At 43.4% G+C, this 22,079-nt stretch overlaps 1 protein-coding gene across 1 annotated transcript; it reads right to left on the bottom strand.

The window, feature by feature from the left end:
• Positions 1-1,633: 1,633 nt before the first annotated feature.
• Positions 1,634-20,671, bottom strand: grm2a (glutamate receptor, metabotropic 2a). Its single transcript, XM_053442482.1, has 5 exons — positions 20,044-20,671; positions 9,358-10,195; positions 7,153-8,216; positions 2,206-2,383; positions 1,634-1,707 (listed from the first exon to the last, which is right to left on the bottom strand). The coding sequence occupies exons 1-5, from the start codon at positions 20,569-20,571 to the stop codon at positions 1,634-1,636; spliced, it is 2,682 nt and encodes an 893-aa protein (XP_053298457.1). The 5' UTR covers positions 20,572-20,671.
• Positions 20,672-22,079: the final 1,408 nt, after the last annotated feature.

Here is a 22,079-nt window from a genome sequence, read left to right on the forward strand (position 1 = left end):
GCTGAAAAGTAAAGGTGGCTGAGAGAGCTCAACACACTGCAAATTAAAAAAAAAAACACATGCAAAAAGTAACAACACATGCAAATATAGAAACGCACTGATAAAAGTCACATGTTCAATCCTCTGTGAAGTTATTGAAGTCTGCTCCTCATCAGGGGAACTTCACAAAGCATTGGAAAGATTTCCGTTTCCGTTTATGAAAATTTCCTGCAAGTTTCTGCATTTGCATTTGTTGCGCCTAGGGTTGCAAAATTCCGGGAATATTCAAAGTTGGAAACTTTCCACAGGAATATACGGGAATATACGGGAATTAACGGGAATTAACGGGAATTAACAGGAAATTTTGTGGGTGATTTATGCTAACTGTATTTACCTTTTCTTATACAGACATAAATATAAACATTTGTTTTGTCATAGGCGGATTTCAGCCCTGAGGAAACTTTGGGCACTTGACTATATGCTTCTGGATCTGTGTCATTCTTAACATAATATTTGCAAATGTACACAGCCTTTCCTTCTACATTGGCTGGGGTGAAATGTCTTCACACATTAGATAGTGCATGTGGAATTGTTCTGTAGAATAAGATGAGAAAAAGCTAGTAAAAAAACACTAATGCAATGCTAGAGATATAAATAGTTGGCCAAACAATTGTAATCATCTTTAAAAATATTTTACAATTGATGGATAAATGAATAGAAAGAGGCTAGATGGACAGATGAACAATCCTCAATCAGCATGTTAATATATTTTCCCCAGTAATATCATCGAAACTTACCTGACTAGTCCTGCACACTACAGCAGGCCTCAATAGCCCTGCTGTAGTGTGCAGGATGCTGGGAATTATCTGCACAAGTGATGGAGAAATGCAGAGTGCAGGGTTGAAATTCACCAAGCAGCGTGTGCTGCATTCCATACATCCTTAAAATAGGGTTTTGAATGATGTTTTTTTTACTCAGCGTTTAATTTGCGTATATATATTTTTTCAACATTTTCGAGCTGAATATTCCCATGGAAAGTGTCCGGAAAGTTTCTGCCCCTTTGCAACCCTAGTTGCGCCATCAAGTTGTTTTCTGAATTTGCGGTGTGTTGAGTTCTCTTCAGCCACCGTAGAAAAGCACTGGATATAACGTGTGTCATTAATGTGCAGCAGCAGGCAAAGGTGAAAAATGAAAGGCATCAAAGTAGTTTAGCATATATCGTCTGCTGGAATATTCATACCACGATCATGTGGACAGAGGTAGTCGGACCCATCAGCTCATTATAGTATTAATAGAAAACACATTTTATTTACATAAATTACAAGAAAGCACAAACTCGTTCACCAAAATCTACATTAAAAACGTCTCGTATATATTACATTTAACAGATTTACTATAATTCACCTCATTGTTGCAAGTAGAATTGGTCCATAAAAAGAAGGGCTACACGCGACTTAACTGGCATCTCATTGAAAAATCGCTACGAGTCAAAGAACAGAATGAAATAATCGGGACATTGTACTCACAGCACTCTGAGGACAACTAAGTCAGGACAGTCGTCTGTGTGACCTCTTTAATATCTGAGACACCTGATTCAGGACTAGTGATTAAATAACTCTGTTTACAATGCTTGGCACAGGACGTCCGTCTGTCTTCACAAGGACGACGTCGTGGAGTCCACCACCTCACGTCCGTTACACACTGTTGGGACAACATTGGAGGCTGATGCTGCAAAACACACATAGAAGGTTGTGTTCTTTTAGACTAACAACACAGAGAATTGAATATATATATCACTAGAATACCTTTCCCTCTGAGCTGCTGCACTGAGCTGCTGGCCCAGAGGACCACGTGCTCACAGATGAATTAGCAGTATGATAATCAAGGAATAAATTATGTAAAATAAAGGGGGGAAATCGGAAGCTTTGCAGTTAAGTGTGCATGTGGGAAACATCACATTTTCAATTAATTATCCTGAAGCTATCGTGGCTGCGCGTTGTCCTTAAATTACACGTCTCCCTCCCTAATTTATAGAAATAACAGGGTCATTATTTCCTTTTGTGGAGAAATCAATGATCATGATTCTGAAAAAGAAGAGGAAATACAACAGCCAGTGTTAGTGGCTGACCGCTGGGGGGCCTCATCTACTGATACATCAGCTATGATAATGTATATCATATTTCATGTGACTTGATGTTTTTTTCTGATTTGAGTTTTGTGTGGTACCTTGAGAGAAACTGGAGCCTGGGCCAGTGGTGACGCTGAAGCGGGTGGTGGCCACCCTGAGGGTGCTGACATTCTTCTGCGGCTGGAACAGGATGATGTGGACCTTGGGAGCGAAGAGGCAGCCCAGCACCACCGAGCCGCTCAGACTGACAGAGATGCACATGGTGGTGGTCTGCACCTGGAGGAGGAGGAGGAGGAGAGAGGTGATGAAGTCACTTTCAAGAAAGGTTGGTCTGAACATAGACTGGATCATAGACTGTTTATGAAGATGGAAAACATCACAGCTGCCCAGAAGTGAGGCCTCAATCGCCCCCTGGTGGCTGGCTGCACTAGGTAGTAACTCCACAATGTTAGCGGATGGGAGATGGACCAAACTACAAAGTCAAATCTTTTTTTCTCAAAGATGGTTTCTGTCATTTCAGGTAGTTCTTATCATACTAATATATGATCACGTGTTCATTTTGGGGATTTTTTTTAATTTCGTTTTGATTATTTGATGCTTGATGATTGAATTTGAGACTTGCAATTGGTTGAGGGCCTGTATCGGTGGGACGTCTCTACCGCGGCTTCGTCTTCTGATAGAATCAGACTCCAGATGACAGCGTTTCCAATCCAGGATATTTCGATTTCTGGAGTCTATAGGTCTAGCTAGCATATTAGTATATCATTATATTTGACTGATACGCAATACTGAGTGATACTTAGTTGGGATACCTAATATGTAACAAAAAGTACCCTCACGTTTTTATATTGGGAGAAATGCTGAATTTTTACATCCCAGGAAAGAGCAATAGTTGTAATTTCACTTCAGTGCCAGTGTTAATTGATGTTGATACTTTAAGTGACATTATTGGTGTTAAAAATTTTTTTTTTAATGTGCAACCATGGAGCCTATATGGCTCAGAAGAAAAAAATAAAAAAGGCGTCTACTGATGAATCGCCTTATAAGCACTGACATGTTGCTGAGGATCTTTTTGCTGTTCAAGAATATTCACTCTAATTAGAAGCACAGGGCCTCATGAGTCAGACAAGGAATGAGGACAATAAAGACGTCCTCTCTGAGTCAGAATCACAACCAGGTGCAACAGAGGGGGAAGGAGGATGATATAGAACGGCGTCTGCTGAAGGGAGGTGTTAAGCGATCTGTTTATTTGCTTGTCAATCAAGCGCTCAGCCCTCCATTCCTCTTCCCCTCACCCGGCCCACATCTTGCTAGGTGTCATCCGTCTGCTCCATCATTTCCAGCCCTCTCACAGCCTTCTTTCTTTTTTTTTCTTTTTTTCGGGATAACAGGATACAGCTCTCCCTCGTCTGCTGTGTGGCAGGTGCGTTTCATTTTCACAAGGCACAGCAGGTCATCAACCCGAATGCTAATGCTGGTATTAAAAATGACGTGGGGACCAAATATCACATGGCACGGAACCTGTTCTCCAGCAGAGATAACGAGGTAATAGCAGATTAGCAGCGGACCATTATCCTCCCAATTTTATTAACTAAATACGATTTAATCACCTTACACAAATGTTTTCTCCATGTCTCATTCTCTCACGTTGCATAATTTACAATTATTGCAATAATCACATGATAAAAAATTATATTAAGATAGGGACTAATTTAGAAAATATCTCTGAATAATGTATATATGTGTATATATCACATAATCTATAGGTTATTGTTTAAGGTACCATGTGTGAATTTCTGTCTATTGAGGTATATTGTACTTTGCAGTGTATAAAGGATTCGACTTATGCCACCTCTGAAATGCAGTTCACACACATTAATGCCTATCACGTCCTCTTTGAGATATAAAATCCCAAAATTTACCATTTGTCTTTGCTGTATTTCCTGAGTTACATATTTATATACTAAGTGTCAGGGTAACCCACAGAGGCAAAGAGACATTTCATTCATAATAATTTGAGCAATATCAAAGTGATCAGAGGCCAAATGTCTTCGATTTAATTCAGAAATTGTTTTGAATAAAACCACAGACCTGAAGAGCAGAGGACAAAGAATCTGCCTTTGCAGTAATATATATTTTTTCAGGGGTCTTGAGCATAAGTGTGGAGAACAGGATGTGGAGCACGGCCTCATCTGGTTTCTGCTCATCTCACACGCTCACCGTTGTGTTCATTGTGTTTGGCCTCACAATGTATTATTTTGTCTTACAAATAAAGCACTGCTGCCTCAGCTATAAATAATGTCTGTTGTACTCAGGTATCTCTATTCCTCCAGAGAACCTCAGGGCGGAGATGAGATTCCCTGTTTTTTTATTGGGGCTGCGAGCTGCACGTTTATTGAGGAGCTTTATTGGATGAGGCAGCTACGTGTGGACCTTGAATTGACAAAACCCACCAGTTTAATTCACGGATGGAGACCAGTGAGTGACTTCAAAGTCGTTTTTCACCGACTGTACTTATACACATGAGTTGCTTTAATGTGCATTATTGTGAAAACTAAATGTATGAAAACAAATGCCATCCCAGCCCCCACCGGCTTCATCAGCTGCTCTATATAAAGTCATGCTGTTATTGTGTTTCCTCCACCAGTGCTGCGTTGCTGGATTTATTCCTGTGTTTCCTCAAAGGGCTGCAGACTCTATATTCACGCTCTGCTTTTCTCTTCTATTGTGCGTCAACTCATTGGTTGAGGCTGTTCATGCTAATATAAGAGCTGATGATTGTAAAATGTCCAAATGCATAAGAAATAAAAACCATCTGAACTGATTTAATTCAAATCAAACAAGCTTCACTGGTTCATTTTAAGACAGATATTATTTTCTAAACAATAATCTTCAGTGACTTCATGGACGCGCTGTGACTTTTGGCTGCAGTCGCTGTTTAATCAGTTGTGTTTGCTGCTGAGATGAGATGACCGGCACTGGCATATGTGGCAAACGCTCTCCCCCCGGGACGTGGAGGACATCCTCAATATTTCATACCATAATCAAATGTGTTACCCATGGCTCAGTAGATAGTGTTTAATTTGCCTTAACGTTTCATGACGGACGATAAGACGTTAAATCTGGGTATTTCATTCAACCCAACCCAAACGCTCACATTGTGTATCGTGTGTTTTTACACTTTGATTACGTAAGCACTTATCTTAACTAACCTAATTTATTATTTTCACCTATATATCTTTAAATTGTATTGGGAGAAACAAAAGTACTAAGAAAATCATCTCAGCTCCGCTCAACTACTTTGGGAGGAAAATACAAAACCAGGACATTGGATAAAAATCAATGCCTCTTCTCAGCGGAAGGAACTTCCATTTGTTTTTAATTTCCCCAACTTGAACTTGAACTGACCAGATTAGGCTGTTGTGTTTTTAACCCTACCTCTGGAGATTACATCAGACTGTGACGACAAAAGTGGCACAAAACCGTGAGAAGACAAGTGACATGTTCCTGAGAATTAGAGCCAACGTGTTTGCTTCAGTAATTATTCATCGGTCAAAGGGGGAGTTTTGTGGTTATCTGATGAGCCCATTCTGGCTGTGAATTTCCCGCGCACCCTAGCGGGCCTGGAGGGAGGGTTCCTCTGAGCCTCGCTGCAGTCCCAGGACAGAGGGCACAGCTGGGACACAGCCACCCAGTCTTTCACAGTCCATTCCACACAGCTACACTCTGGGACACACAGGGACGTGCGGTTCTCTTTCAGCGCTCGTGGTCTTCGCCTGTCTCCTCCATGTTTCTGCTGGAGCCGATGTGTCAGGGGATTCCTCTGTCTGCCTCTCCCTTCTGCCTCCGTCTCTCACCGCACAGTGCCCGGACCCCAGAGGGGACAAAGCCCCACGACTCAGGCCACGCTGAGTTTCTATCAATGCAGTGTGTGTTCTCGTGACTACAGATGACCGTCGACATCCAATCAGAATGCAGCGTCATGTCTGTGTGTCTGTCTGAACAGATACAGCGGAGACGCTCCAGTAAAGATTTATTCCTCGTATGTACTCGAGGTGAAGTGGGGTGAGCGAATCACTGTCCACGGTGGATTTTCACTTTTAAATGGAGGCATTGTTTAAGATGGTAGAGATTCTGAGGTTGGAATAATAATATTAGTGAAAGTATTTTTCTTCACATATTATTTTGGAGGAATAGTGACGGAACTATGGGATTAATACTGTGACGTCACTGCAACAGTAGGGTCCATGGTTCAATTCCCAGCTCTGCCTGGGTCTTTCTGTCTGGAGTTTGCATGTTGTCCCCGTGTGGGTTTTCTGCAGGTTCTCTGGCTCAGTCCAATGACATGAGGATTGGGGTGAGGTTAGTCTGAGTCTTGAAATTGTGCGTAGGCGTGAAAGTGAGCGTGATTGGTTTGTCTCTGTGTGTTGGTTCTTTGATTCGCTGGCTCCCACCTCTCGGCGACCCAGAGCGGGAAGACGACGGATGGATTAATCGATGTGAGGAAACTGCTCTGTCTTTTATCCATTTTCAATTGTTGAAATGTGTGTTTGGTTTGTAGAAAACCTAGATTTGGATTAACCCTCTGCTGTAGTTCTACCACTACAGGAAGTGGGATTTTGTTGTGGTAAGACTTAGAAAACCCAGTTACACTTTAGCTGGCTTTACACTGGCTTCACCATCCAAATTTGTATAATCTACTCTTTACAGGTGAAATAAGTCAAAGTTTGCACGGCACATGATAAGTACAGGTTCACTGATTGTGAAGAATTGAAGCAACTCCGTAATAACAAAAACATATATTCCTAAGAGCCAAAGGGAAGACAGACACGGCTGACAGCTGAATCAATACCAGCTGACATTAGTTCATGATTTCATGCATATAAAATCCAAATTCGACGAACTCTGCTCAGGTTACAGGAAACAAAATCCATCTTTAACTTAGAGAAGAACACGGAAACATTTCATTTACAGGCGAAACAGGGACAACCGTCCTTTAGGGACTGCATGCACAGGGCCATGACTTATAACCTCACTCAACTCACCCTGTAGTCGCTGGCAGTAACGTAGAAAATGGGCTGGAAGGCCAACCAGATGATGCAGGTGGTGTACATGGTGAACCCGATGAACTTGGCCTCGTTGAAGTTCTCGGGGCATTTGCGGGTCTTGAAGGCGTAGACGGTGCAGAGGATGATGAGGATGCAGTTGTAGGTGAGGGACATGAGCATACTGGAGTCCTTGCTGTTACACTTGAGGGTGACCACGTCTCTCCTCTCTGGGCTCACTTCCTTCCTCACCCCCGGGGCCTCCAGCAACAGCCAGACCATCACCACGATCAGCTGGCAGGAGATCAGGGCACCACAGATGGCCACCTGGGAGGCCGGGCTGATGAATCGAGGCCGCTGCGCTCCGTCCTTCACCCCGCTGAAGATCCGAGCGATGCGATTGGTCTTGGTCAAGAGGGCGGAGTAGCACACGGCAAAGGAGGTGCCCAAGCCCAGCCGGCGCAGCGTGCACACTGCGGTGGAGGGTTTGGCAATGTAGATGAAGGTCATGGTATAACACATCAGGACTCCCAGCAGCAGAATGTAGGAGAGCTCTCGTCCACTGGCCTTCACCACGGGCGTCTCATTGTGTTTGAGGAAGAGGCCGATGACGAAGAGCGTGCACATCATTCCTAGACAGGAAATGGTGACGGGTCCAATGGCCCAGGCATCTTCCCAGTGGATGTACTCCTCGGGCAGATTATAGCAGCCTGTCAGGTTGGCCAGCGGCCACTGTCCAAAGCTACAGTCGGCACAAGTGAACTCATCCTGCAAGTACTGGTATGGCTGACAGGGGATGCAGATCCAGCAGCACACATCTCCAGGCTGCATGCTCTTCACCTCGTTCTTCCTGCAGGGGTCACTACACTGGGAGGTGGGGGCAACCTGGTCGGCCCACGGAATCAGACTGGTGTTCAGGGTCAGGCTCTGGGCCCAGTATCCGACCTTCTCATAGACGTAGCGACCACCCTCTTTGTGATAGTGGAAAATGTTGTAACGGCCGAGGCTGTCCCCGAAGGCATCGAAGAGGACCAGGTTCTCTGTGTCAGGGGGTCGAAACGGTGCTGAAGGGGAAGAGGAGAAGAGAGTGTTAGAAAATATAGTGTTGAAATGTCGAGCACAACAATGGTGTAAAAACCTAAAGTGAAAGCACAAAGACTGTGGACTTTACACCATGAACACATATCCCACAGAGCATGTTTTTGTCTGGTTGGACAGTCTCATATTGAATTTATCTCTTTATTTATTTACGTCTCTCTGCTGACATTTCATTTGTCTCTCAGTCGACACTAAACAGTGACTGTGACAAGTCACTGCAGAAAATTGTCAATACAGCACAATGGAAGCAGTCACTTTACTTTGATGAAAAGTTCAATGGGTTGAACACTGATGGGAATAACAGACAGACGGTATTTAATATAAAGTTAAATTCCCACACAAAAGACAAGGTTAAAATAAAGCACCAATTAAAAATGTTAAAAGTCATCTAAATGCGGCTAATAATTACTTTCATTACTCATGAATCTCATGGTTATTTAATTTCAAAACAGTAGAAATGTCCATATTAGTATTTCCCACAGTTCAGGGTGACATCAGATTTGCTTGTATTGTAATACACAGTCTATAAAGGTAGACATTAAATGTATCTATAATCAAAATAGTTAGTTTAATTTTCTTGTCAGTTGACAAAAAAATGTATTTGCCTCATCATTTCAGCTGTATTAATATTATCTCCAGGTTATGGAAAGCCATTTTTTGTTGATATCGATGCAAATGTTGTTGCACAAAACGAGCTGCAGCAGGAAACCTTCTTTGTGGAGACTCTCACAGAGCAGAGTGGATGTTTCAATGTACTCTCTGCAGTGTTCAAACAGAAACACCCTGTCTCTCTATTAATAAACATGAATGAGCCTCAGAGTGTGAGGGGGCAGAGACGGATTCATATCTGCAAATTGAATCATTACAGAGTTTATCTCGAGCCGCAGAGTATAAACACTTGTCACCACACTAATTCAACTCTTGAAAAAATTGGAACGAGGATAAAGTGATGTACATGTTTTGGCAGCATACAGCAATCCCAGAGTGAAGAAGGGATATTTATATGGAGGAGGGAATAATGACAAAAAGAGCAACTAGACATCCTGAAAAAAAAATTCGAAAAACTTTTCAGCAACCGTGCACTAACATTATCAGGATTTTACTCACCTTCAAACTTGACCTTGAGAATGTAGTCCCTGTAAAACTTTCTGCCATTGCCAGGTTTGAGAGCCTCACACACCTTGGTGGAGTTGGGGCATAACGCCTGCCTCATGTTATGCAAGGCAGTGGCCATTGCGTAGATGGCATTCACCACAAACATGATCTTGGATTCTGGCTGAAACGGAACCTCGCGGAGTGAGTGCTTCCCACAGCCCAGATCATGGAGGCTGCACTGGAACTGGTTTTCCCAGAACTCTCTGAACCAGGGATTCCGGGTGTTGTTGTACGGGTGCAGGCCAGTGAAGTAGTGGTTGAACTGGGGGATTGGATACGAGGCCAGCTCAATGGTGAAGGCCCCATCGGCCACCGCCTCACTCCCCCTCACCACGCTCTCCTGTGCGCCCCAGCCGTCACTCGCCACCCAGGTGAAGGACACGTTCATGCGGTTGGCCGCCACCAGCAGCTCGCGGGCGTCTTCGCTGCGCGTGAACAGGATCACCACCTTGGCGTTGGATTTCTGCTGCAGGGAGCGGATTACGTTCTCGTAACTCCAGCGGCTCATGGAGCGGCTGACCTTGGCCGAAGTGGCGATGCAGATCTGGTGGGCCCGAGCCTCCTGCTGGAAGGCGTCGATGCCAGTCTCACCGTAGTCCCCTTCTGATGCCACTGTAGATACGTAGGTCCAGTTGAAGTAACGCAGGATCTCCGCCATGGCCTTGGCCTGGTAGAAGTCCGGGGGCACGGTGCGGGCGAAGAAGTCGTAGCGGGACTTGTCGCTGAGCTTGGCGCTGGTGGAGGCGTAGCTGATCTGAGGGATTTGGAAGAGTCGCAGCAGGTTGGCCACCTGGAACGGGAACGACATCAGAATATTTGTGTTTGTTATTGGAATCAGTCAGAATAAAATAACAGTAAACCTTCATCAAGGGTAACACTGTATTTACACGAAGATGATGTATTAGTAGAAATCCTGGTAATGAGCTCCTTACGGTTCACACAGAAACATACACCTGGCTACTGTGGGAATTGTTTTAACTGCCCATCATTAAATAAATGAATGAAAATTAGCTTCACTACATGTTTATTCCCCTGCAGATGCAATTAGTCTCATCCCATTATCATTTCTTCACTGATCCCTGCCGGCTCTTTAACAACATCACTCTCCAGCGAACTGAGCGCTGAGATCCTGCATTTTGCAAATGTGCAACTCCGTCGTCTTTTCTCATCTGTCACCGAAACCACCCAAAAAGATGTGCAGCAGACGACTGAGTTGCTACAGGTGTCAGACTCCACGGTGAGAGACTTCACTGAACAAGTAAAAAGTTCTGGCTCAGCTTTGCAGAGAAGAGGGAAGTGGATAGAGACAGAGAGGTGGAGGACAGGGATCGGGGGAGTGAAAGGAAGAATGAGAACACAAGATTCTCAAAACTTTGCATTTTCTGTTCGGTAGGTTTTGTCGGTGACACTGCGTGCAGCGTGTAGAAGCAGCAACTGACTCGCTTTTGCTTCAGGCACTTCTGTGGAAGCCTAAGGGGAGCCGCTCGGATCAGTCAAAAGAATGCCAACATAAATCCGGTTGACTTTAATGCCAGCTCTCAAACCGGCACACTGATGGCACAGCAACTTGAATGCCAATGAGTCATTCCTTAGAAAGTCAGAGAGAAAAATTCATACTGAAATACATCCACTCCGAGTCCTGAATTTCCTATATTGTCATATTGTGACTAATCTTTTGCAGATTGGAAATAGTTCAGAACAATGTACTCTATCCACAACTGTAGAGAAATATGAGACAATTACATCTCAATCTTTTGTCAAATGACCTAAAACAAAGTCCCGCTGTTATCACCAAGGATTGGTTGGAAATATGCCGATGCTGCTGATGCAGAGGACTGCCTGTCTAAAAATGACTAACAGCCTCAAACCTTCCCGAGAAAATATTATCTGGATGATCGATGATTTAAACAACCAGAAATCTTGTCAATGGACCTGGCAGTTTTGGGATTCAGCATAGATTTGAAATACCAATATAAAAACAAAATTCAATAATTCAATAATAACAGTTTGGCAGAGGCTCTTTTTTGTTTGTGTATACAAGTTCTATGCACGTAAGTTTTCTTTCTTTCTTTCTTTCTTCCTCCCACATTGCAAATAAATGCAGATGGGGTGGACGGATGGATGGATGGATGGATTGATGGATGGATGGATTGATGGATTGATTGATGGATGGATGGATGGATGGATGGATCACACAAATGGAATTACTAACAGACAAGTTGTAGGTGTAATTGCTACACTTTAAACTGAGCTTTAAAATAAGACTTTACCTTTGTATTGAATGGATTACAACTAAAATGTATCTACATCAGCCAAATATTACATATGGAGTAAATGGGCTGTATAGGGAAATTGAAAGGTTTCTTTACTGCAGCCGTTTGAATACAGCTGACGTATCGGTCACTAAATTTACAGTCGACATATACAAACCCTAAACATCAGTCCAGAGGAGGAAACACATGATAGTTATTGATTAGAGTATCCTCACTGATAGACGAGTCACTACACTGAGACATCACAGTAAATCTAGTGCGATGTGCCTCGGTGGATTTTAATAATGGGATCCTTCTTATTTTTGCAGGATCAGAGGGATGCATATTAAATGAGCTGATGTCAGACGTCTCCACACCACTAGATTTATTGGAATTAATGAGACTGTGAACGTCTCCCACGCAGAAAAAGGAGATGCAGCCTTCAATCAAGAGCGACCGGACTCAACCGGACGATGTCACATGGAGGCTGGGTTGAACTCATTTAACGGTTCAACCTTACAGCTATTTCTGACTCATGAGCAGGATGGCGACTGAAACAACTGGGATGGGAATCTGGATTGCTGGAACACATGGGTGAGCATTGCATATCAGTTCAGAGGTTGGTTTCTCCTGAGAGAGTCAGGTCAGCTGTAAAAGTCCTGCTCATGCACAGAGGCTAAACCATCACATTTCTACATGGACTCGTCCCTCTCCTTAAACCGCACTGACAGCCCCCCTCAACATGTGGTGGAGCAGCTGGCAGCACTGGGCTTGTTCTCGTAGGAAGGAGGATGATCTGAAGTGGCATGTGACACAAAAACAACACTAACTGATGAATCTTTTTCACATCGCTGAGTTCTCATCGCATAATTCCCTTACATGGATACTTTTCATAACAAAATACGAACGGTTTCTTTAATATATGTGGACAGTTCTTCTCTTTCAACCCCTACAAATACATCATGTAACAAAACAGTCAGCCGAATTTTCCAGTCCAAAAGAAGACCTCAGCTGAATATGTTGCTGAACCAGTAATTCCCTCCACATATGAAAAATAATCACATTATGACTACAGAAACTATGTAGGAGAATGCATGAGAATATTATCCATGTTGACTGACACTAAATGCATCATAAATGCTGTTTTAACTTTGTGAAAGGGTGAAAGGAGGGAAATCCCTGACAGTGGTAATAAATTCATAAGTGTTCATTATATAACGAATATTATTATATAATAGCACATTGCCGGAGTGCTACGCGAAAGTATCTCCAGTAAACATGTCTGATTACAGCCATAAATATCTTTACATATTACATCAAGAACATTCAACCCTGATACGAAAATCAAAATCTGTGCAATAAACAAACATTCTGACACACTTGACTAGGATCAATGAGACAGATGTTGATTCCTCTATCACAATATTTCAAATTAGGTAGTTAGAAGTTAATATCTACTTAAATTAAAAGGCTGAGATAGATATTTGTTATCATCTCAAGGATAGTGAAATTGGGACCCTGGTCTTATTAGACAAATAAGGCACTGAACACATGGAGGTGCATTGACATGGCTGATGAAAGTTTGTTTTTGCTATTTGGTGGAAGGACAAGGCAACACAAATTCTCACTTACAAATAAAACCAAGATGAAGATTCCATCTTTCCTGCTCCATTGCAACAGGGCATTGAAAAGCAGGCAGTTTCAACAACCATTTTGTGAAGACATCTTTAAATTCTATGATCTGATCAGACTGCATTAACAGAAACCTTTGGACAAGCTCCCCTGCCACTACCCTTCTGCCAAAGCTTCATAGTTTGGGGTTTGGTTGAAGACTAAAATGTCTTAATGTGGGTGGGTGATGGTGGTGGAAGTTTATACTTAAACTTTACAACTCTCTGTAACAGGATGTGTTGATGTCATATTTTTCTACTTGGGTACAAAAGTCAACATAACAAACTACATGATTGCTCCATTCTGCTGAAAGTTGGCTAACAGAAGTGAATGAGTAATTTCTCTGCAGGGCATCTGAAGAGCTCTGTGTCAGTTTAGTAATCCACTTACGTGTGGCGTATGGGAGGCTGTTGAGCACAGAACCAGACACGTCCCTGACACAAAGGGCTCTTTGGAAATCATTATATAGATGTTCATATGGCTTATATGAAAAAACAGGTAATTCTTTCTTCCCAAGCCTGTGAGTGACACACTGGGAGTGCAGGGAAGCACTGGTGGATTACCAGAGGGAGCATGAGGAGCATCTGGAGCCTGAGTGCAAGACAAGGACCAATCATGTTCTTCTTCTTGATCACTTCGGTTCATCCACAATGTATTTTTCACTTTGATAGACTAATTATTTGGAGTGCTGTCATGCACATTTAGCCACGATGCTCTCTGCTACTGGCTCCACCAATATTGATTGATTCCCAGCCGTGACCGGTTCAAAGAGCCCAGGCGTATTCCAGATTAGATCGCACACGACATGAAGAGAAGACAAACAGAGCCTGAAGAATGAGCCACAACAAGAAAAGCAATTTAACTCTTTATCGTGTGTTTAAGGGAGCCGCATGAAAGTGTTTTATCTGGAAGACATCATCATTTCAACAAATCCAATATCTATCCATACAATGCAGTATGTCAAACCTGCAGGTGCATCATTGTCTCAACTGTTGGGTAGTTAATCAATGTGGTTGTGTGAGACAAACAAAATAACTTCTTTCTGGTCATTTAATTACGAATGGAAAATGTGATTTTTAACTTGCTGACAGTCAATGTCAGAAGATATTTGTCAACACAAAAGATGCTATGATTATTTAATATACTGTTCAAAATCCACCTGTAACAAACAGTTAATCAATTTAGTGAGATAAAATTCAATGACTGTAACGCCACACTGCTGTACTTCTGAGAAATCATTTTAATAGTCAAAGTATTTGAAAGAATTTTGATTTTAATGTTTACTTAAGTAAAATGGTGTTTTCTTTTTTTTTCGTTTCCGTTTTAGATCTTATTACTTACAGTGTATGTGTGATTGTAAAGTAATCTGTAACTGTACCAAACAGTAAGAGTTTACACGGAGACATGAAAACAATAAAATAGAATCTGATGATGTTTTGAAAGACCAAACTTTGAATATGTAATAAATATGTCACATTATGTCCTGATTACCTGGGGTTTTAGCCGCACTCCATGGATTACAGTGTCACACTTTCAGTCACAGTGATCATCCTGCATCTTATTTAATTAAGATAATTAATGAGTGGCCCAGTGAGGCTTTACACAGAAGATTAGTATTGTTCAGCCGAAATACACTGTTTTAACACAGATACCCCTGAGGCACCAGAAGACACCACAGGCTAGAATGTCTCACATAATTATTATTAATTATTTAGTCCACAAAACGATGACCAACCTTTTGCTTTAGTCTGTAGGAAAAATGCTGCTTTAACAACAAATGCTTTAAGTCTCGATTTTACCAGTTGATGACGTTTCTGTCTTAAAAAAGAATCCTCTGATGCTCCGAGGTTGCGGCGGATTTCATGGATGTATTTTGATTCGCCCAACGTATCGTTGGATGGAGGAGACGCGGTGAGAAGAAAGACATGAGGAAAGAAGTGAGGAATGGGAAAAGTGGCACAGTGGGGGCAGTAGTCAAGTGACAGAGCTGTGAGAGAAGAAACAGTGAGAGCGCCCTGGTCCAGGAAATATCAGGCCTACTTTGTAGAGATGTCATGAATTTTTTTCGACATGAAAAGCCCATCTGCTCCTCCCAGAGGACTGTCTCAGTGTGCCTATACAGCAACAACACTGTATTCCCACAGCAGCAGTCCTTAGCTCCTCTCACACATAGACAGCCCACTGCAGTGCCCTGCAACACACATGCAAACACACTCATGAGGAGTGAACCTGCATGATAGCACAGATAGGACTACGCACTGGATCGTTATTAGCTTACTTCTAAGGATTTAGTTGCCCGGCAACAGCTTTAACGGGGTGGAGATGAGAAATGTTAAACCTAAAGCAAGGACGCTTTCTGATCAGGTCCCCCCCTTGCTGGATAATATGAACCTCTTTTATGCTGCAGTAGTTTGGTCAAATCCCACAGAGTCATGCAACAAAAAAAAACAAGTGATGGCTGAGCTCCCCATCGGTCTTCAATGTCAAATCAGCTTTGACGTGGACGTGCTTCCAATTCGTTCCATTTCCCTCCTCAGTGAATTCAGTGCATTAACATGTCTGTACGGTTTGTGCTCTGTCATACAGACATCACAGACCTGCTCAGTCCATCCCAGCCTGACAGCCAAGTCTCCAAATCCAGTTCCCACGACCAACCAAATTGGGGTTCAGCAGACTTCCGCCATCCTGCCGCTCATGTCTGATGTCAGGAAACATTGACTTCACCCAGTGGACATGATCAGTATTGCAGCTGCACAAATACAGAGTTCTGCCAAAGCCACTGAATAATCCAATCACATGTGAATTATTTACGATTTCAGGAGCACGTTCTTTACTTTTACCCATGAATTATGCATTTTCATTGCATGGTTTTACTGATACGTTTCATCATTATTGTTCGTTCTGGCATGAATTCTGTCATATGTGTGTGTGTGTGTGTGTGTATCCATGTTAAGTCCCTTGTATGACTCATGCATGCTCCAGAGGTTGGCACCGTCTACCTGCAGATGAAGACAATTCTATAAATAGGGGTATTTGTGGATGAACAAAAAAACGAGAAGCTCGAGCTCGCCAGAGGCTCATAAATTTCCCTCATTATTCCTCTCACACAGTTGGGTCTGCAAATATCAGGATGTTTAAATTCCACCCTGCATCCCAGTGAGTGTCTTCTTCCTCCTATCTCATTAATCTGTAAAGAAATTACCACATCTCAGTCAGTGTGCTCAAATATTCCAATTAAATCACAAAGGTGCCGTTTCGCAGTGAGAGCTCCCATCACATCCAAACATCCCGGACGAAGTCAGATTCTTGAGATTTTTTATTTCTTTACGCTTCCCCTGAAATATCATGTGGCTTATTTCCCGTTGTTTGCACAAATGTCTTCTATCTGTGTCTCGTGCATGAGAGTAATTCTTTAGCGAACCTTCGAGTATTTGACATTCCAGAGGTGTCGTTCCTCTAATGCACCACAGTGATGCTGATGTTTAGCCTGGGGGATGATGCTCTCTTACCACTGACTCATATTAAGCAGCACAGTCTGCTGTCGCGGTAACAAAAGTCCCGTCCATGTATTAGTCAGAAAGCAGCCTGGGGCGAGAAGTTCCTGGACTGTAATCGTAGAATATAATACATCCCTGATTAGCCCAAGCCTAAAGGGCTCTAAAGAGTCACACGACTAATGTTGCAGCTAAACGCAGAGTTAAATTCATGCAGTGGATCCAGGTTGAAAAGATCTTTTATAATTGAATCATTTCTGATTTCAGGAAGGGAAAGTGTTCCTGAACATTCTGTAGGTGACGGTCATTACTCATTCCCCTGCACGGACAGAGCACAGGGGGAAAAGTTCATGGCCAAACATTTGCATCACATAAATATTCCGACAACTAGATTCGTCGAAACTGTCCAGATGGCATCACAGACTTCCCACCGACTGTTTAAGATGCAGGCGTAGATTATCAAGTGGTTTCGATGCCACACGATGCCATGTGACTCACTCCCATCTCTCACTCCCATCTCTCTCTCTCTCTCTCTCTCTCTCTCTCTCTCCCTCTCAGCGATCATATCTGCCCATCACTGTCTCTGGGTCTCTGAGAAACATGATCTCTCATTTGATCCCTCTTCATCCTCGGCCGCTGCCAAACCACCAGACAGCCCTGCTGCAACCACAGATGGAGAAAACAGGACGCAGCCCGCGACAGCGTCATGAAACTTCGCCTCCACACTCGACTCGGGCCAGATCCCCCCCCCCATATCAACGATTGTCACACAGCAACACCGGCAGCACGGCAACAGGCTTTCCTCATGTTGACAGGTTTACACAGGACTCAGCGTTCTCACCACCTGTCTGTTCGCCATGTTCCACCGTGTCGCCATGGTGATCAGGGGCCCTTTAAACTAATATAGTCGGTTGTCCAGTTGGTGGTGTGCCTTTGGGGTGAAATACACACAAGTGACTTAACTGTCTGCCAAGCTGGTTCACTCAAAGGTCCGAGGGGCGATAGATTAAAGCTCCAAAGGACAGAGACGCTATGTGGACAAGTTTAATCAACAGAGCAACGTCCAGCGGCAGCACCTAAATGCCACCTGTCCACAATGCATGTCTCTGACATCGTCCCCTAAAAGAACAGGACGGAAGGCAGCCTGTGTAAAAGATGCGCCCCTCGTTTTAAAAAAGGTATCTCTGTGTGTGTGTGTGTGTGTGTGTGTGTAGTCATCTGGCACACACCTCACAAGTGAACTGCATTACAATACAAACTGTTATTCATGGTGAGAGAGGGAACTGTGTCCTATGGTGCACTCCTACCGATGGGGAAGATTCAGCGAGGAGCTGGGCCAGACCTCAGACCTCAGGCTCGTAATAGTACATCCATAAATTACCACAAGACAAGGGCACTCCCCAAGGAGCCCAAGATGCAGGGTTCCTCTAAAATTACAGCTCGTTCATCAAATGCTTTATTTCCAAACTGTCCTTTTCACCAGGAATCCCTTTTTACTGGTGCATCTGAATCCTCCTCATGCATCATTTCCCAGGGTCTCTCTGCCTGGATAATGTATCACTGCCCTGCGCTGTATGTTCGGCTTTGTGTTTTGTCAGCAGGGGGATCGCAGCTATAAAATAAATAGAGATGTTCGGAGAGTACGAGTACGATCGGGGAATATTAAACCTATACACTTTATTACACATGGTATAAAATTAAACCTAGCAGCATCTACTTCATAAAAGTAGACGTATCTTTGGATTAAGGATTTCACATGAACACTTGAGAAAACATCTGTATGAATGCTGATGCTGGTTTCGACTGGTTGATGGGTTGGCTACTTCCTGGATTGATCCATTATTTTATGTAGAAAGAGGGACATGTGAAAACAATGTTGGACTCACCCAACCTAATGATTTTTCTGTTCTCTGCTATTGCTGCCTGGCTTTTGATTAAGTATGGTTTATTGACATCATTTTACAGGATCTATGTTGTGGATTTTTATAAACTTCATCTGTCTGTTAATATAACTAGTTTATGTTTGTATCCCCCTTAAATTATCTTTTTTTTTCTTTCAAATTCATTCTATAATAATTCATTGTCAACATTTTAATTAATTTTATATTATTCTGGGATTGTATTTGCAATTCGTTCTTCAGGTTAATGAGGCTAACAGGTAGAATGCACCCAGGTCGACCAATCACTTGCTTGAAGAGTTGGTATGGCTCAGTCAACCGAGATTTTCTTTGCTGGACTTCAGCTCTAGTTAGTTTATTGTTTGCATATCAGTGGTGACATACTGCTGACCACTACAAGTCCTGACCACAAAGAGCAGAAGGATGCACGCTCCATGCAGCGGGCTGTTTGAAGCAGCATCTACGCTTTATCAATTGTCTGAAGCCAATCATTGATTTCTGGATGGGCAGAGGTCCGCCCCTTTCTTCAGATGAGCAGATAACTGGAGCACGAGTCTGCGTCTCCAGTGAGGTGAACCATGCTCTCCATCCGAGGCAGCAGACAGTCCTCTGGCGGACTGGGGGCAGTTTGAATGAATGCTTTTAGGCATGTGCAATTGTGGATATTTACAAATCCTTGTCCACATGGCACACTGTCTCCTCTCACAACCATGTGAAGTAACACAGATGTGGCAGCCATATCACAGTGGAAGATTTGAAGAACCAATTAGCAGAGCTTTCATCACATCAGATTTACTGAGCCGAAGGGAGCACTGCTGCTGAGAGTAATCATGCCGTCACTAGTCATCCTGTCAGCCCCGTCCCGAGCACAACATCTGTAGCATGTCTGCCTCTGACAGGACGGCTGCTGAAGTGTGAATTACCGGGACAGAGAAAGAGGTCTTCTAAATTAGATCAGCCGAGCATATGGACACACAGGTAAACAGATCCTCCGTGCGGAACCAATACTCATTAAGTCCCTGTGTTAACATCTTGCAAAGGGTAATTGTGCATGGTACTTAAGTCTAAATGGACGGCCATTTGACCATCCATCACATTTGCTCTCATTCTCGTACTCGCTCTCGAAGCCAGCAGGAGCAGCTGATAGTTGGATACACCTTTTATAATTGCACTTGTCTGAAGATATTAATGTAGCGTCTGGCCGACTCATTTCATGGCACGAAACCGAAATGATCTCCAACAGGAAACAGGAAATTAATTATTGTGTTATAAGTAATGTGGCGAGCCCACTCACGCGGTGGACGTCTTTTCATAAGCTCTCACCTGAATGGAGACATCGCTGTAGGAGCCTCCTATCACCCCAGAGATAGCCAGAGGGACGTCGTCGTGGATGGCGTAGGAGCCGTCGGGGCACGTGTACTCACTGTCGTCCACTTTGGTGAGGGAGGCCCGGACGAACTCCAGCGACTGCTCCAGAGCGTAGGTGTCCTTTGAGCAAGTGTCCAGTATGTGAGCTCCCAGTCTGATGCCCGGCAGGATGCGGTCATCCTTGTTGATTTCATCCAGTGCCAGCAGCATGGCCTCCAGTCTCTGGATCCCTCTCTGAGCGTTTATCTTCCCACAGTCCTCTGCCCCCTCACCCTTCTGGTGCACGGGGAACAGGCCGCCAATCATCAAGTCTCCATCCAGTGTGATCTCCCTCTTAAAGTCAGCGTTGTAACCCACCACAGGCAAACCTTGGGGAGCCTGGGCAAAGAGTGACACGCATAAGCACAGCAGGCTGAGGCGGGACAGCTGGAGTGGACGGGGCACAGGGCGCACCCCCGACAGCGGGGATCTCCCCAATGACATATCCCTGGGCACAATGAGGTCGATGTCCTGCCTGTTGTTTCTGGTCGGTGTCCGGTCAGCTTTGGATGGTGGCTGCAGGAGAAGAAGAGGGAGGCGCAGTAGCACCGGATCTCAAAGCACCAGTGTTTTTATTCTGACAGAGGCCATTTACAGGATCAATGCCATCCTCTCCGTTCTTCTCTTCTTCAGAGTTTTGTAGATTACAGCCTGCGGATCAAACAGAGAGAAATTCAGTCACAGCCTTTGAGTTGAAGCACAATGATCCCACTGTCTCAAAAACATTGTCCCAAAAAATTCTATTTGACATCATCTGCATAAGTGATCAGTTAGTGGTGGTTGATGAGGCTCGTGATGAGGACACCGGAAAATGAAATTAAGAGCGTTAGCAGCCACCACACGTGAAATAATCAACATGATGAATCCACCTCGACAACTTATTTCCTTTTGTTTTGAACAAATTATAGAACAATTACCATTTGTCATGTTGTTGTTGTGCAGACAGATCATTAGAGGAAAAATATATTCTGGAGACGTTCTATTGATGAAGCGTTGACTGAGGCTTGTAGACAGAGTTCACTGAGGACAACACAAGCGTCCTCCAAATTGTTTTCTCATGTTCTCATGCATCACATAGTCCATCCGTCATTGCGAGGCGCTTCATTGAGAGTGTGGGTGGTATTTTCTCCTCTCGTTTCACTGTGTATCACCTCATGCTCCTTCTCTTTTAAGGCGGATGACAACTCTTTTATAATCACATGCGCACATGCTCCCGAACACTGAACGTCTACAGAGACAAAACTAAATCATATATCCCAGAGGATCATTTAGTCAAGTCGCATTAACTACTCACACAACTCATGCTCTGCAAAAATACACACACAATTAAAAGGAATTTAACACAAATTAATGTTGTTGCCAGAAGACTGAATTAGTGTGACTTTATCAAGAACTATATTAACACATTAATTTATTCTGCAGTTTAATTAAGCTTAATTTTCAATACAAGGGAACGAAGCAACTCCAAAATAATGTGAGCAGTTATATTTCCCAGTGTAAGATATAGGTTAGTAAGTCGAATGGGATCTTGACTCAGACAAAGACTAAAGCATTTGAAGTTCCAGTGTTGTTGGATTCAGTTTCGATTGAAGCTCCGTCCTCAGTTCTGATTTGTTTAACTTGGAAAGAGCCAGGTTATCTTTTTGTACAATCTTGTGCTAAGCTAGGCTAAGCTTCACTAACCATATGCTGTTTGTATCTTCCAATGCAATCACATCAGAACGTTTTCAGATCCTTTCACCTGTCGCACATTTGACAGTGTTGATAATTTCAAATGGGCAAAACTTCAGTGTTTATCAAAAACTCCCATGAAACATAAAGTCAGAGACAATTCTAAAGTGGCTCTTGGTGCAATTCTCTTAGTGCACTTGAGTGAACCAACCAGAGCACAAACTCAAACCTCATAGAAGATCTGGGAAGAAACCTGAAGACGTCAGGTGACAGACGCTTCC

Source organism: Pleuronectes platessa, chromosome 2 (genome assembly GCF_947347685.1).
Source record: "Pleuronectes platessa chromosome 2, fPlePla1.1, whole genome shotgun sequence".
NCBI lineage: Eukaryota > Metazoa > Chordata > Actinopteri > Pleuronectiformes > Pleuronectidae > Pleuronectes > Pleuronectes platessa.

What these genes read in the sequence shown, in the direction of transcription:
- grm2a (XM_053442482.1), bottom strand. Translation starts at nt 20,571, where the DNA reads ATGTCATTGGGGAGATCCCCGCTGTCGGGGGTGCGCCCTGTGCCCCGT. An exon ending in TCTCAAGGTCAAGTTTGAAG is followed by an intron (nt 8,217 to 9,357) that starts GTGAGTAAAATC and finishes CTTCCCCTTCAG; the next exon opens with CACCGTTTCGACCCCCTGAC. An exon ending in TTACTGCCAGCGACTACAGG is followed by an intron (nt 2,384 to 7,152) that starts GTGAGTTGAGTG and finishes CTCCTCCTCCAG; the next exon opens with GTGCAGACCACCACCATGTG.